The 17,356-nt window shown below is 41.1% G+C and overlaps 1 protein-coding gene across 1 annotated transcript in view; it reads right to left on the reverse strand.

Moving 5' to 3' along the window:
* TCF4 (transcription factor 4) overlaps positions 1–17,356 on the reverse strand; it is an 816,409-nt gene that overhangs the window by 580,650 nt on the left and 218,403 nt on the right. Inside the window, exon 5 of the mRNA XM_030192973.1 lies at positions 11,829–11,931. Coding sequence (XP_030048833.1) covers positions 11,829–11,931 — 103 coding nt within the window. The remainder of the gene's footprint in view (positions 1–11,828; positions 11,932–17,356) is intronic.

A 17,356-nucleotide genomic window follows, 5' to 3' on the forward strand; every position in this document is an offset into this window, starting at 1 on the left:
CTTGGCCTGGATTGGCCACTGTCGTGGACAGGATGCTGGGCTCAATGGACCCTTTCCTAATAATACCTAACATTCTATTTGCATTCTTAGCCGCAGCAGCACACTGAGCAGAAGGTTTCAACATACCATCAACCACGACACCTAGATCCCTTTCTTGGTCCATGACTCCTAACGTGGAACCTTGCATGACGTAGCTATAATTCGGGTTCCTCTTCGTCTCATCCACGCATTGAGACTCCAGAGCTCTGCCTGTCTCTTGGGCCCTGCAGATGGAACGGGTAGCATTTCAGAAAATGCTACCCTAGAAGATCTGGATTTGAGCTCTCTACCTAAGAGCCTAAATTTGGCTTCCAGAACCTCTCTCCCACATTTTCCTATGTCATTGGTACCCACATGTACCAAGACAGCCAGCTCCTCCCCAGCACTATCTAAAATCCTATCTAGGTGACGCGTGAGGTCTGCCACCTTCGCACCAGGCAGTGAAGTCACGTCCACCAGCCACCCAGCTAGCTATATGCCTAATGATCGAATCGCCAGCTACAACAGCTGTCCTAACCTTTCCCTCCCGGGCAGCACTTGGATACATATCCTCTGTGCGAGAGGATAGTTCATCCCCTGTTGAGCAGGTCCTTGCTACAGGAGTACTTCCTACTTCACCAGGGTGATGCTCTCCTTCTTGGAGACCTCCCTCCTCCAAGGTAGCACAGGGGCTACCAGACTGGAGGTGGGACTTCTCTACAACATCCCTATAGGTCTCCTCTATGTACCTCTCTGTCTCCCTCAGCTCCACCAAGTCTGCTACTCTAGACTCAAGAGAACGGACACGTTCTCTGAGAGCTAGGAGCTCTTTGCATCGGGCACACACATATGACATCTCACCAACTGGGAGATAATCATACATGTGACACTCAATGCAAAAGACTGGATAGCACCCCTCTCGCTGCTGGACTGCTGACTCCATCTTAGTGTTTTTGAGTTTTTCAATAATTTAAAACTTGCTACAGTATTAAGAATATTAGTCTAATATAAAAGTGTCTTTTAGTTTATATAGTATATTGTATGATTTATTTAGTGTTTCCTTCTTAGATGGTAATGAAATGAATTTAAAAATCTGTAAGTGCACTCCTTGCTAGTTACCCTAATTACAATAACTGACTATAAATGAAGAATTGTCCTAGGGGTGGGCGGGAAGACTAAACTAGATCCTGCAGTGCCTGCTAGATTCTATCTGTTAATGCTGTGGTACAAAGTTTTTTAAAACTAAGTGGAAAAGACTATGGAGATTAGTTCATAAAATTTGCTTTTTATATTTTTATTTTGCCTATCACTAACCTACAATTTCTCCTTTAAACCCCAATCTTTAAGTTCCCAAAGCACAAAGCAAAATAGTGTTCACTTACCAGAGAAATGTCCTCTTCTCTCGGAACTTCTCAGAAGGAAAGTTCAGTGGGACCTTTCCTCTTTATGTAATTTTGAATCTAAGGGGCCTTTTTTAAACAGGCTCTTTGAAGCTGACTCAGCAACCCATGCAAGTATTCTACTTCCCCACACCTTAATTAACACTTAATTGAGGTCACTGGATATGCTACCTCTCCAGCAGCCAAGGAACAGAAAATAACTGCCTTTTAGAACAAGAGTTTTTGGCTGTTTAGTTTCTACCTCTAGAAAAGGTTTCAGTTTAAAACTGTGGGAAAAATGCCTATTTCTAAAGAAAATTTCAGTTTAAAATTATGGCAACTAGTTAATAATGCTTGCTTTTCTCTCTCTCTCTCTCTCTTTTATTCCCCCTTTAATACTAAACTAGGTCCTGCTTGCTTTCTCCCCCCCCCCCTCTCTCATTTTATTCCCCCTTAATACTAAACTAGATCCTGCAGTGCCTGCTAGATTTTGTTAATGTTGTGGTACAAAGTTTTTAAAACTAAGTGGAAAAGACTATGGAGATTAGTTGATACCTAAATATATAAGCCACCTGAAAGCTATTGAAGTGGTGTACATTTACGTACAGTAGGTATTTTTCGGTTCAATTCAATTCAATTCAGTACTTGTATACTTCTAATAGCCCCTTTCCAGGATTCAGTGCAGTTTACATTATAGGTGAGACAAAAGCAGATAGTGTTAGTGTGAGGTATGAGAAACACTAGAGACCACTGGTGTAATACATTAGGTTAAAAACATTAATGGAAAGGATAATGGATGATGCAAGGAAGTAGAAGTCATGATGGAATTTTATGAAGCAGTCTTTGGGAAGAGAAAGGTCTTTAAGCCTGGACCACTCAAAATTACAAAATAAAAGAGTTAAATAGGAATTTGAACCAGAGTCCCTTGGTTTAAAGTCCACGGCACTAACCACTTGGCTACCCCTCTGTGCTGCTTAGACACCTGTGTGGCCATTTTTCTCAAAATGATGCCAGACAGACCTACCTATCCCTGGATTTTTGCCATTCATAAGTTGGACATTTCATTTTGAAAAGTAGTTATTCATTTTGGACGTTCTCAGCACAAAAATGTCCATCTCCCAGCCATTTTCAAACAGAAAATCTGAACAAGTTTTCTGCTTGAAATTAGCTGAGAAATACATTTTTTTGGACATTATGGACCCCTTTTACAAAGGTGCGCTAGCGTTTTTAGCATGCACTAAAAATTAGTGTGAGCTAACCATATAGATGCCCATAGAAACATTATGGGCTTCTACATGGTTAGCACAAACTCATTTTTATGCTAGCGCACCCTTGTAAAAGACCTGCTATGAGCAGGACATCCCAATTCTGACTTAGAAGACTTTTCAAGAATGCCCCTCTGTGTGTATAACTATGGTCCAGTTTTATAAAACAGACTTTACAGGCAGAAAAACCTTTATAAAATGAACCTCAAAAAATGTTCACTTTGCCTTTTCTTCAAAACCACTCAACCAACTTTTAGGAAAATTAGCAAAATGATATGTGCAGAGATAAACAACATGCAGTTTTCAGGGAAAATGGATTTTAAGGGGCAATGTTATAAAAGTCATTTTTGCACATATATGCCAATATATATGCAGATAATGCCTCGTGTAAAATTACCCCGTGCATAAAAGCACATAAAATGGCAAGATCACACATATTTATATGTGCATTTGCTACCGGTATATTCTGGGGTGGAGTGTGTGTACAGCAGCAATTAATTGTACGAAATAAGTGCACATACACACCTCAACAGTTTCTACAGGATTTGTGCTAGTAAGACAAGATGCCTACGTGTCTTTATAAAATGGGCTGCAAATAGGTACCTTTTTGCCCTCTTAATCCAGGTGACTAGTTATAAAATCACCCTCAAATTGGCAAATCCACCAGTAAATACAATGAGGCCTCATGATTGCAGGATGGAAAGCTTTCATTTTAAGGAGAATGTCTACTACAGTGCACTTGTAAATGGGCTTAGTGCGTGCTAATGCGGAATTTTCCTTCTTGTTAAGCTGATTTCTGATTTGCTGAGTGCGCTAGAAATTGTTTATAAAATACCGAGTGGAGTGGAACAGGTAGATGTGAATTGCTTGTTTACGCTTTCCAAAAATACTAGGACTAGGGGGCATGCAAAGAAGCTACTAAGTAGTAAATTTAAAATGAATCAGAGAAAATATTTCTTCACTCAATGAGTAATTAAACTGTGGAATTCATTGACAGAGAATGTGGTAAAAGCAGTTAGATTTTAGCAGACTTTTAAAAACAGTTTGGATAATTTCCTAAAGGAAAAGTCCATAAGCCATTATTAGGACAGACTTGGGTAAATCCACTCCATATTCTAGGATAAGCAGCACAAAATCTGTTTTGCTGTTCTGGGATCTTGCCAGGTACTTGTGACCTGGATTGGCCACTGTTGGAAACAGGATGCTGGGCTTGATGGACCTTTGATCTGTCCCAGTATGGCAATGCTTATGTTCTTTAGCTCTTGTGTTCTCTTTCAGGTCGTGCGCTAATGTTCAAATTAGCTCACATAAGTGCCCTTTTACTAAGTTATGTAGGTAACTACGTGCGCCCAACCCGTGCCATTTCAAAACTGCCGCCCAGGTACCGCGTAGCCCAGGCAGTAATTTCATTATTTTTATGCATGTCCAGTACATGCACCGGAAAATATATTTTTATTTTCTGGCGCACGGCGCTAACCAGGCGGTAATTGGCACTGTACGCGCACTGATGATTACCGCCCACTTAACACATGAGAACTTACTGCTAAGTGAATGGGTGGCGGTAAGGTCTCAGACCCAAAATGGACACTCACCAATTTTCATTTTGTCGCACGTCTATTTTTGGCCCCCCAAAAAAGGCCTTTTTCGCAGGTGTGCAAAAAATGGACCTGCCCGCGTCCAATACATGCGTCTAAACCAGTGCAGGCCATTTTTCAGCGCACCTTAGTAAAATTGATGGGGGAGCACTTACCACCTCCTATTAAGGAGGCGCTAAGGGCTCCTGCATTATGAATCTGCTAACCAGTTGGCACGCAGTATTCAGAACGAGATAGCATATCCACACCCATACAAAAAATGAATACCGCATGCATAATGCATGCAAGCAGCTTACTTACCACAAAACACTTTAATGCATTCTATGGTAAGCATTTTTGCGCACGCTAAGCACGCATTAGGGCTTAACGCATTTTAGAAGACAAACGCCTAAATGTGGATACTGCAAAGTGAAATACAGTTAATACTGTTTCAGGGAATGTACATCACATTACATTATACTAGTCTTATATCCCACCAATACCATAAATAGTTACAAGCGGGCTACATTTTAAACAAGAGTGAACCACGTGTTGAGATGTTACATATCACTCAGGGGTCCTTTTACTAAACCACGGTAAAAAAAAAAGTGGCCTGCGGTGGTGTAGGCAGGTGTACTGGGCAAGCGCTGGGCCAGTTTTTACTGCATCTGCAAAAAAGGGTTTTGTTTTAATGGGACGGAAAACGTTTCTGCGGTAAAATTGAACCAGTGTGATCCCCAAAGCAGCTTGAAATATAAATATAGATAATTTCCTATCAATCTAAGTTCTAATGGTAGGGAATTCTAAAATGATACTGCCTTATAAGAAAAAAAGTAGACAATAATCTCCTAAATCTAACATTACATACCGAGGGGAAGTGCAGCAAAAATTGTCCTCTTAAATTTCTACAACCAGTGGAAAATTTTATTTATTGGGCTTTATTAAACGCTTTTATGAAGAGATTCACCCAAAGTAGTGTACAATAGGCACAGTTTTTACAAGAAAGTATGGGGCCTCACCATGCAATATTCTAAAAACAAGAGTCCCAAGTTTAAACTGCACTCTCAACTCCACCGACAGCCATTTCATAGCAAACAAATATGGCGTATATGAATCAAATCGATTCAGAGAATAAATCAGCCTGGCCATCGTATTCTGAATTATCGGTAAACTATGCAATGAAGCTTTGGTGCAACCTGAAAAAAACACTGTTACAATAATCGATCCTAGAGAGGATTAAAGATTGAACCACTAATCTAAAGGCGGAAGTATAAGTAGCAGGTTCAAAAAATGTACACAAAAGTCATTCACAGCTGATGTAAACCACTGATCTGTACATAAAAAAAAAAAGCAACAGATTTCCTAATGCCAGTCCAGAGGGATAACATCCACTTATAATTTAGCATTTTTCTTGGCTCATATTAAGTGGTGTGCGTTGAGGCATTCTAGTTAGTTCACTGACAACAACATTAGATGGGTGTGATCGGGGCCAAGCAGATGGATTACGAACATATTTACGTCATATATTTATTTTAACAAAACTCATTTCAATCTGGTAAAAAAAGAGCAGTCTTCATTACCTTTTAGATGACTTACAAGCATTAATTCTGCTTAAATTATAGTCCATTCATTGCCATGAGCTAATATTATAGCTAAATCAAGCACTGAGCTGTAACAAATCTTAATTTCCTAAAAGTGATCTGTTCCACAAATGTTCTGAGACTGCAATGAATTCTTGCATTGTACTCTTTTTTTTTTTTTAATGGATGGCCCGCAAAAATACTCTAAAAAAAAAAATCCCATCTTTATCCTGGAAATGGCTTTTAGTGGCTCTTTTACTAAAGTGTATTGTTTTTTTAAATTGTAACCATCTAGATGTTATGTTATTGCTTTTTTTTTAGATTATAAACCACTTAAGGCTTTTTTTACAGAGCCGTGCTACAGATTCTCGATGCGGCAAATGAGAGAATGCCCATTTCAATTTCTATGGGCTTCCTCTCGTTTGCCGCGCGGGAATCGGTAGTGCGGCTTTATAAAAGAAGCCCTTAGAGAAGAAGTTGTGCGCACAATTCTAAATTAGTGCCAATTAATGCCAATAATTGATTGCTGGCAGACAATTATTGCTGCTAATCGTTTCGTTACCCAAATTAGTTGCACCCACCTCTCAGGATCATGCCCAAATTTGGGTGCCCTTTATAGAATCCAGGGGATGAAGAACTTTAAAATTGCCTCCTATACTGACTTATGAGTCAAAACAATGGTAGTCTATGTACTTATTCCCCCCCAAACTACGAAGATGCGTAAATAAAACACAACTTATTTGAATCTAGAATCTATTTGCCTGCTCAATTTGAATAAACAACATTCTCAGCTTTGTGTATCATTTTGAATTCTGTTGGCTGTATTTATGAGCATTCTAAACGATATCTTCCCAGGATGTTAGCACATATTTTGCCAGCTCCATTTCACCAAGTGAAAAATCACAGAAACAACAGTGATTCGCAACAGCTTTTTGAACTTACAGAGATAATGTTTTCTTCAAAAATGTACTAAATCTTCACTTATTAATTATTAGACTTATTTCTATATAAAACTACACATCCTGTTTAAAACAGCATGTTATCAAAGCAGACTTGATTTGATACAAGAGTTTCTGCATAGAAACTCCGTTTCAAACAAGGAAAAGGTTTTTTATTAAACTGATCAGCCATTTGTGCATATAGGAGGAGTAGCCTAACAGTTAATGCTGCTGCCTGAGAACCAATGGAACTGCTTTTGATTCCCACAGCAGTTTCATGTGACTCTGGGCAATTGACCCGGGTACAAAATAAGTACCCATATATGTGTAAACCACTTTGATCATAACCACAGGAAGGCGGTATATCAAATCCAATCCCCTTTCCCTAATATATAATCACAGACAATCCGACAGACCTATGACAGCCATTTTGTAACTTACACTGCTTCAGATAAGTGCAATTCATATTTTTAAGAAAATAATTAATTATAACTGAAAATCTGGACTGAGGATTATACCTTCCAGAGTAGTTCCCCTGTGTGCAACTATTGATGGTGAACTACACTCTTAGAATGGTGGGACAAGAAAGCTATTTTTGAGGTATTTTCTAACGATAACATATCAGTCTATGTGCTCTTATTAAATACCCCACGGAAAGTAGGTTCAGATTTCATTTTGTGAACTTTCCAAGAGTGTCTGGTGCCTCTTCCATTGAGGCTTTTCTCAAATATGTGGCTGGGGTATTGAAACTATTGAGAAGTGTTTTGCCTCAGATTAATAAATATTACTATGTTCCAACCAAGGTTTCTTTGAGACCAGAAGAAATGTTTGACTGCGTTATAGAATATGCTTAGGGACATGTGTGTGTAAATTGTAATTGTTGTCAATTAGTGCTCATTATTGCTTGTTAAGAGCTGTTATCTATGCTGATTAGCTAGGTAGTCCAATTAAATTGCATGAGTTCTTATAGAATACGCTTGGATTTCAGCGCAGATCTTTAGGCACACTATATAGAATCCAGGGGTTAGCATGTAAATGGAAGGGGGTTTGGGCAGGGCATGGGTGGATCCCATATTTCCTGGGTAACTTACAGAATACTTTAAGTTACACACTAAAGTGCATCATTTGACATGGCGAACCTAAATGCTGGTACGTAAATGGCAACTTACGCTAATATTCTATAATAAAATGTGGGCACCCAGGTACTGTTACAGAATTAGCACTTAGTTGGCCAATGCGGGCTTACTGCTCACAGCAGCCCGGTGGTAGTTTCCAGCCCCGGCATGTGTCATATCTGGCGCTATTTTTATTTTTGTAGCGCTGGTGTGTTCCTGGCAGTAATTGGGCAGTGCTGCACTCTGCCCGGTTACCGCCGGGTTAGCACGTGAGCCCTTACTGCCACCTCAATGGGTAGCAGTAAGCCACACGGCCATTTCCTGAAAAAAAGAAAAGATCTGGCTTTTACCTGCTGCGGTAAAAGGGGTCCTTGGTGTGCATAAAAAACATGCACCGATGCCAGCACAGGCCCCCTTTTGCCGCAGCTTCGTAAAAGAGGCCCAGTATGCTGCATCTTGGCACCTAACGTTTTGGTGTTATTTATAGAATTGCCCCCAGTAAGTTAAAAAAATTAACTGCATTTTAGTAAACAGACCCCCATGCCAATGCTTGCTAGATTATAGCTCATAGCTTATAGTTGGGTTCTTTTCTATACCTCTTAAACCAGCAAATGAGTCTATGCAGTTTACCATCTAAAAGAAAATAGGAAAAGAACTACAATAATTCATAGGAAAGAGAACAATAGCATTCATATCTTGTCCACAAATATCCTAAAGCAAGATTAAAATAAAGACATAAAACAAAATAAAAATTATTTGATCGTGTTCAGGGGCTCAGATCTTTGGAGCTACTCAGCAGGCATCTCAAAAGCCAGTGAAAAAGTTTTCAGTGCAGATTTAATTTTTTTAAAACTAGGCTCTGCCCTCAACGTATATGGGAGAGCATTCCAAAAAGCAGGGTCAATAAAAAAGAACACTAACAGGTGATCAGAGTTTAGCTTAACCTTCAAACGGCTAGGTAAAAACTAAGCTATAGTCATTTATAGAGTAACATTATCTGCTAAATTGAAAACTGTTAAGGGCAAAACCAGAATTTTGATTTTAATCCTGTAACCCACTTGAATCCATATAAATGTATAATAACAGAGTAACCGAGTACCATGTTCATGCTATGAATTCTTCTCTTACCAGGTTCTATTGTTGCCGCTTAAGTTTTTCTTAGGTAGGTCTTTGTTCGTTTTGTCAGACTGCAATTTATTTCTTTAATTTTTAAGCTTTTCAGGATAAGAGAAATCAAAGGTCACAGTGCCATTCCTGTTTGACTCAGCTGTTTCTTTCAGTTCTGTTAACACATCATTCAGAACCGTTCGTAAACGGGTCTATGCCAGTGTTTTTCAACCCAGTCCTTGAGGCACACCTAGTCCCATCAGGTTTTCAGGATTTACACAATGAATATGCATAAGACAGATTTACATACCAAGGAGGCCAAATCTATTTCATGCATATTCATTGTGGATATCCTGAAAACTTAATGGGACTAGGTCTATGCTATGATGAGCCTCTATACAGAGCAGCTGAGAGGTTTTCTTCCCATTTTAACTGTTCTTATCTAACTCAGCTTTTGCTACAGTATTTTAGATTGTAAACTGTCCTGAAGGTACCCCAAAGGACGGGATAGTAAGCCTATAATAAACCTGAAATTTGACTATGGTTCTCTCTTAAGTTCAGAACTCTTGGTCAACCAGTAGTTTGTTTTTTTTACAATTGAACGGATTATTTCCAAAACCTGCTAAGTCCATATTAGCTGCACTTGACTTAGATGGTTTTGGAAATAAGCCTTTCAATTGCTGGGATAGGATGAGAATCCTTCTCCCTCTCCCTCCATATTTCTTCCTGACTCCCTAAGTAATGTGAATGCATCCCCTGCCCCATGTGGACTGAGAAGCCGGAGCCAGACACAGGAAACATACGCACACACATGGGCTTGTGGATGACCCCAGTGGCACCCACACAGCACTGCCTCGGAGCCATCAGGTCGATTGCATGCTTCCAAGTTTAAAGATTCTCCTTTCTTGAATTTGCACTTCATTTGTTATGCATTCATGTCTACTCTTGTATAAACGTAGGAGTTCATAAACTATTTCACATACAAATTAAATTAACATATCTAAATGCAATATATGTAAAAGATATTTGCACACGCTTCACTTGCTCATATATACTGTACAATCAATGTGACAATACACTTCCAATATACAGCCTACTACAGCCAAGAGTCAATCAATCAATATAATTAAGGCTACTGATTTTGGGTTTCAACTGGCAAACACCTATAAATAACCCGGTGCACAAAAATTTACAGGTGTTTATTGGATGGACACTGGGAAAAATACCACTTTCTCTAATATTCTCTCCATTTAGTTTTTTTGCCTTTTGTGCACCGGTGACTCCCAAGTGACACAAATGTACATCCTTGTACTTTATTCCACAGTAAAAAAGTATGAAGCAATAGTACCTGAATCAAGCAAACACTGATTTTTTAACAGCTTCAAAGAACACCTAACTAGCTGGAAAATAAACTAGAGGCAGCTATTCAGCTGGCAGTGGCGAGAGTTTTTTTAGCTGCCAGTGGCGTTATCCTCTGATAGTTAATGCTGGGCCATGTTCAGGCAACCAGCACTGAATATCCAGGTTTCTGTGGTCGGACATCTCTTATGCAATTAAATGCAATATTCAGCACTTAACTGCCTAAGAGTCCCTTCTACTAAGGCATGGTAGGCCTATCGCAGGCCTACTGCGTGCTAAAAGGGCACTATCACGGGATGCACTGAGGCATCCTGTGGTAGTTTCCCATGCAGGAGGCATGCCATGTGAGCAGAGTAGGCATGCCTGTGCTAATCGGGTAGTGTGGGCACATTACCGCGTACTACCCGAGTAGTACAGGAGCCCTTACTGTCTCCTAAATAGGTGGCGGTAAGGGCTTCCATGGTAATGGCTTTGCACTAATGGGTAAATTAGAGCGTGGCCATTTCTAAAAAAATATGGTGAGGCGGCCATTCTACCACCACACTAAGAGAGGCCGCAGCATGTGGAAAACCCACACGCTGACACCAGCGCCAGCCACATTTTAGCACAGCTTGGTAAAAGGACCCCTAAGTGACATCGCATCACATAGATTCATGCGGTTTGAATTTAGGCAGTTCAGTGTTGAATATCAGCCCTTAACCGCATAATTGCCAACTCTGCTCCCAGACTGTCCACAAAATAGCCAACTTTCACTTTGGCGGTCCGTACCGACATTTAGCAGCACTAGCTGGTTAAATGTTACTGAATGTTAGCAGATAATCCCACACTAGTGATTTAATTGGCAAATGGCTTTGAATATTGACCCTCTAAATGTATAATTTAAAAACTAAGGGCCCTGTTTACTAGAGGCACACTAGCGTTTCTAGCGTACGCTAAGCATTAGTGCGCTAACCATGTAGATGCCCATAATATTCCTACAGGTGTCTACACAGTTAACACGCAATAATTTGTAGCACGTGCTAAAAACGCTAATGCACCTTAGTAAATAGGGCCTGAAGAGTAGAAGCCCTAAATAGAACTATAGTAGACAATACCTTTTACAACAAGAAGTGTTCAGGCCACAGAACAATGAACAAGTCTAGCACCTAATAACTATCAAGATAACATATCTAGAAGTCTATTTCCTTAACTCATCAGAACTCAAAAAATGTTTCCCAATTCATGTCTTACATGCATCAGAGTGCATCCTGCACAGGTTCTGATAAGGACCCTCACAGCAACTGCCCAATTTACTTAGATTTGTAATGGTGGAAATTGTCACATAAAAGAAGGGTTCAAAAATCCTATGCATTATTATTTTTCAAGAATAAGATCTGCACAAAAAGGAGGAACACAGTGATTGTTTGCTTTAACTGTAAATTGTTTTATCTAAAAACTGTAACTTTACGAACTGAACAATACAGAAATCAAGTTGATAAATTCAATAGTCTTACTTTGTATTCTGGAATTCACAAATGGTGGAGAGAGATTGTCATGCGAGTGTGACCCAAGGTCCCTGCTTGTCATATGATCATAGTGGGTCCCATCTCCATAGTTCTGTTGATAAAATTAAATGTTTAATATATATATTTACCATTACATGAAAATAGAGTATAAAAACTCTGAATAGTCATAACAGCGAATCCTAATGAAATGTAGTATATTACTTCCTTTGAATTCATCTTATTCATTTCATGACAATTTTGTGCTCTAGACTAGAGCAGGAGTCCTCAATCCAGTCCTTGGGTCTACAAACCAGCCTGGTTTTCAGGATTTTCACAATGAATATGTATGAGATCTATCTGCATGCAGTGAATACAAGTAGATCTTACACATTTTTATTGTGGAAATCCTGAAAACCAGGCTGGGTTGTGAATGTTGAGGACTGGATTTGAGGACCCCTGCTCTAGTGCAACATTTCCCCAAATCTTTTCCAGAGAATTCTGCGGGTCACATTTTCAAAATAGCAATTTACACATGTTCACAACTGTTTTCCTATATTCACTGGGAATTTGTGATAAATGTACATTACAATTTTTAGAGATATTTACAATTTTATGGACTTTTGTGCAGAAATAGACACTAGCAATGAGAAACATTTCACAATCTCAAATGACAAGTCATACAAATTCCTGATTTGTCCCCTAAAACACTGGAAATTGGCAGAAACATTTCATAAACAGAATTCCTCAAGAGTTAAAGGCAATATACAGTGGGGGAAATAAGTATTTGATCCCTTGCTGATTTTGTAAGTTTGCCCACTGACAAAGACATGAGCAGCCCATAATTGAAGGGTAGGTTATTGGTAACAGTGAGAGATAGCACATCACAAATTAAATCCGGAAAATCACATTGTGGAAAGTATATGAATTTATTTGCATTCTGCAGAGGGAAATAAGTATTTAATCCCTCTGGCAAACAAGACCTAATACTTGGTGGCAAAACCCTTGTTGGCAAGCACAGCGGTCAGACGTCTTCTGTAGTTGATGATGAGGTTTGCACACATGTCAGGAGGAATTTTGGTCCACTCCTCTTTGCAGATCATCTCTAAATCATTAAGTGTTCTGGGCTGTCGCTTGGCAACTCGCAGCTTCAGCTCCCTCCATAAGTTTTCAATGGGATTAAGGTCTGGTGACTGGCTAGGCCACTCCATGACCCTAATGTGCTTCTTCCTGAGCCACTCCTTTGTTGCCTTGGCTGTATGTTTTGGGTCATTGTCGTGCTGGAAGACCCAGCCACGACCCATTTTTAAGGCCCTGGCGGAGGGAAGGAGGTTGTCACTCAGAATTGTACGGTACATGGCCCCATCCACTCTCCCATTGATGCGGTGAAGTAGTCCTGTGCCCTTAGCAGAGAAACACCCCCAAAACATAACATTTCCACCTCCATGCTTGACAGTGGGGACGGTGTTCTTTGGGTCATAGGCAGCATTTCTCTTCCTCCAAACACGGCGAGTTGAGTTCATGCCAAAGAGCTCAATTTTTGTCTCATCTGACCACAGCACCTTCTCCCAATCACTCTCGGCATCATCCAGGTGTTCACTGGCAAACTTCAGACGGGCCGTCACATGTGCCTTCCGGAGCAGGGGGACCTTGCGGGCACTGCAGGATTGCAATCCGTTATGTCGTAATGTGTTACCAATGGTTTTCGTGGTGACAGTGGTCCCAGCTGCCTTGAGATCATTGACAAGTTCCCCCCTTGTAGTTGTAGGCTGATTTCTAACCTTCCTCATGATCAAGGATACCCCACGAGGTGAGATTTTGCGTGGAGCCCCAGATCTTTGTCGATTGACAGTCATTTTGTACTTCTTCCATTTTCTTACTATGGCACCAACAGTTGTCTCCTTCTCGCCCAGCGTCTTACTGATGGTTTTGTAGCCCATTCCAGCCTTGTGCAGGTGTATGATCTTGTCCCTGACATCCTTAGACAGCTCCTTGCTCTTGGCCATTTTGTAGAGGTTAGAGTCTGACTGATTCACTGAGTCTGTGGACAGGTGTCTTTCATACAGGTGACCATTGCCGACAGCTGTCTGTCATGCAGGTAACGAGTTGATTTGGAGCATCTACCTGGTCTGTAGGGGCCAGATCTCTTACTGGTTGGTGGGGGATCAAATACTTATTTCCCTCTGCAGAATGCAAATAAATTCATATACTTTCCACAATGTGATTTTCCGGATTTAATTTGTGATGTGCTATCTCTCACTGTTACCAATAACCTACCCTTCAATTATGGGCTGCTCATGTCTTTGTCAGTGGGCAAACTTACAAAATCAGCAAGGGATCAAATACTTATTTCCCCCACTGTATTTGCTGATTTTCTTGAGAACTTGAACTTATTAATTAAAATGATGTGGAGAGGCATAATCGAACGCAAACGCCTATCTCCATGGGCGTTTATCTCCGAGAACGGGTCCGTGAAGGGGCAGGCCGAACCGTATTTTCGAAAAAATGGACGTTTTTGAGCTGGGCGTTTGTTTTTTTTAGCGATAATGGAAACTAAAAACGCCCAGCTCAAAAACATCCTAATCCGAGCCATTTGGTCATGGGAGGGGCCAGGATTAGTAGTACACTGGCCCCCCTGATATGCCAGGACACCAACTGGGCACCCTACGTCAGTGCGGTGGACTTCAGAAAAAGCTCCCACATGCATAGCTCCCTTACCACGGGTGCTGAGCTCCCAACCCCCTCCCCCAAAACCCACTACCCACAAATGTACAACACTACCATAGCTCTTAGGGGTGAAGGGGGCACCTACATGTGGGTACAGTGGGTTTTGGAGGCCTCCCATTTACCAGCACAAGTGTTACAGGTGGGGGGGGGGGCCTAGGGCCACCTGGCTGAAGTGCACTGCGGTACCCACTAAAAGTGCTCCAGGGATCTGCATACACGCAGGCCTCTAGGACTTGTTGCTGCTGTATAACATTGGCACACCAGTTGACACCTGAAGACTAATCTCTCCAAAAATATCCTTTATTGGAATAACCGCCTTTACTCACAGTTAACTGCAGATCAGAGGTTGTGCCCCACTGGCAACGACTCTCCCTGGTACTGACATGAGCAGTAGGTCAGAGCTGGCAGAATGCTGTACAATGCCCTCTTTCAGCCACATTCAAGGGAAGAACTAAGTTGTCTAACATTGCTAACACAGGAAAGGGAACTAAAACTGGCTTACAAAAATGGCCACTACCGCATGGACTACAACAGGAAACACAACAGGGCACACTCTGACCCAGTAGGCAGGGGGAAAAGCACCATGGGAGAAGAGCCTACCAACTACCAATATCATGAGACTGTAACACAAACTAATGAAATCAAGGAGCCCAATACCCTACACCCACCACAATGCAATGCTGATGTGACCCTATACTGCACCCGAGAGCCACATCTGACCCAGGGAAAGGCTGTGACAGGATCGAACACATTCTGCTGTCATTATTATTATTATTATTATTATTATTATTATTATTTATTGCATTTGTACCCCACATTTTCCCACCTATTTGCAGGCTCAATGTGGCTTACAGAGTGTTGTTATGACAAAGTCATGACAGGATAATGGATACAATCGATGGTCATGGAGTTGGGTACGGCATTTGAGGCTGGCATACAGGCTGGAAAAAAAGTTTTTAAAGTGTTTTTTTTTTTTGGTGGGAGGGGGTGAGTGACCACTGGGGGAGTCCGGGGAGGTCATCCCCGATTCACTCCAGTCGTCATCTGGGCAGTTGGGGCACTTTTTTGGGACTTGTTCGTGAGAAAAAAGGGTCCAAAAAAACTGACCCAAAATCGCGGTCAAAACGCCTTTTTTTTCGATTATCAGCTAAAGACGCCCATCTCTCCTCAGCTGATAACCACGCCCCAGTCCCGCCTCCAAAACACCTCCGACACACTCCCATCAACTTTATTCATTTCTGCGACGGAGTGCAGTTGGATATGCCCAAAATCGGCATTCGATTATACCGATTTGGGCGCCTTTGCGAGAAAAACGCCCATCTCCTGATTTGGGTTGAAATATAGGCGTTTTCTTTTTCGATTATAAGCTGGAAAGTATACATAGCATAATTTGAGCACAGCAAGAGAGTATCAACCATATATACGCAATTTATTTATTTACATTTCTTAATCACCTTATTTCCAAAAAAAGCTCTAAGGAATACCTAGACAAGAGAGCAAGATTCAGATAAAACAATAGATAATGGAGATAATTTTGAATGAACACATCATTTGCAAAATACTTAAGCACATTTAGCCTGTGTATATTGCAGCCAGTTTTGAAAGGGAAATAACATGCTTTTCTTCCCTTATGCTAAAAGCACTCCGGTACTGTGTACCTATTAATTGTGTAGGCAGCTAGGAAGAAGTAAAACAGGATGCATTCATTTGAAAATGGCATTGTAACATAGTAAATGACAGCAGATGAAGTCCAGCATGGCCCACCCAGTCAGCCCAGAAAGGCAGCCAGAGTTGAACATGCGAATCCCCACCCAGTCAGCCCAAAAAGGCAGCCAGAGTTGTACATGCAAATCCATTTAAGTTATCTCCCAGCCCCCATCCTTTGTCATTGGGGTTGCAATTGATGCCTGGTGCAATCTATCCCTCATTATAACTTTTTAATGCTTTAAAGTGTAAGTTACCTAAGGGCCCTGTTTACTAAGCCGTGCTGTAGGCGCGCACACTTTTAAGCGCACACTAATGCTAGAGACACACATAGGAATATAATGGATGTCTCTATCGATAGCGCATGCTAATTTGTAGCGCGCACTAAAAAGTTAGCGTGCCTAAAGCGCAGCTTAGTAAACAGGGCCCTAAGTTTTCCTGGAAACGGAAATGTCCTATATACTTTTATTCCATCTGCATTCCATACAGTAGACCTCTCTCCCTGTTATTCAAAACTATTTAACGGCCAGGAACGGCTCCTGGCCGGTTAAATAGCGTTTAACTCCTTATCCGTGGATATTCAGTGGGAGATAACTGGTTATCTCCCTGAATATCCTGGTAAGCAGCAAGAGGCTATGTCACACAGCATAGCCAATTAAGCTCTGATATTCAGCGCCAAACCAGCTATGTTGAGCGGTCAAAATAGTTTGCTTAAATAGCAGGTTTATCTTTGACCACTAAAAAGTTAACCAGTTAGAGCTGAATATCAGCATAGCCGGCTAACTGTTTAGTGACCGAAATAAACCCAGATATTCAATGCCGGTCATCAGAAATGGCCCGGCATTGAATATCCGGGTTTAACACCGGCAGCGGACAGCAAATGCGCTGCCTGCTGCCGGCTGAATATTGGGCCCTCTGTGTTTATCCCATGCCTTTTTCATTTTCATCGCTGTTTTCAATCCCACCACTTCTCACAGAAGAGCATTCCAGGTATCCACCACCACCCTCTCTGTGAAAAAGTACTTGCTGATGATCCTTTTAAGTTTTCTCCCTTGCAACTTCAATTCATGTCCTCTGGTTCTTTGGCCTCTCCGTTTTTGGAAAAGGTT

Source organism: Microcaecilia unicolor, chromosome 2 (assembly GCF_901765095.1).
Source record: "Microcaecilia unicolor chromosome 2, aMicUni1.1, whole genome shotgun sequence".
Lineage (NCBI taxonomy): Eukaryota > Metazoa > Chordata > Amphibia > Gymnophiona > Siphonopidae > Microcaecilia > Microcaecilia unicolor.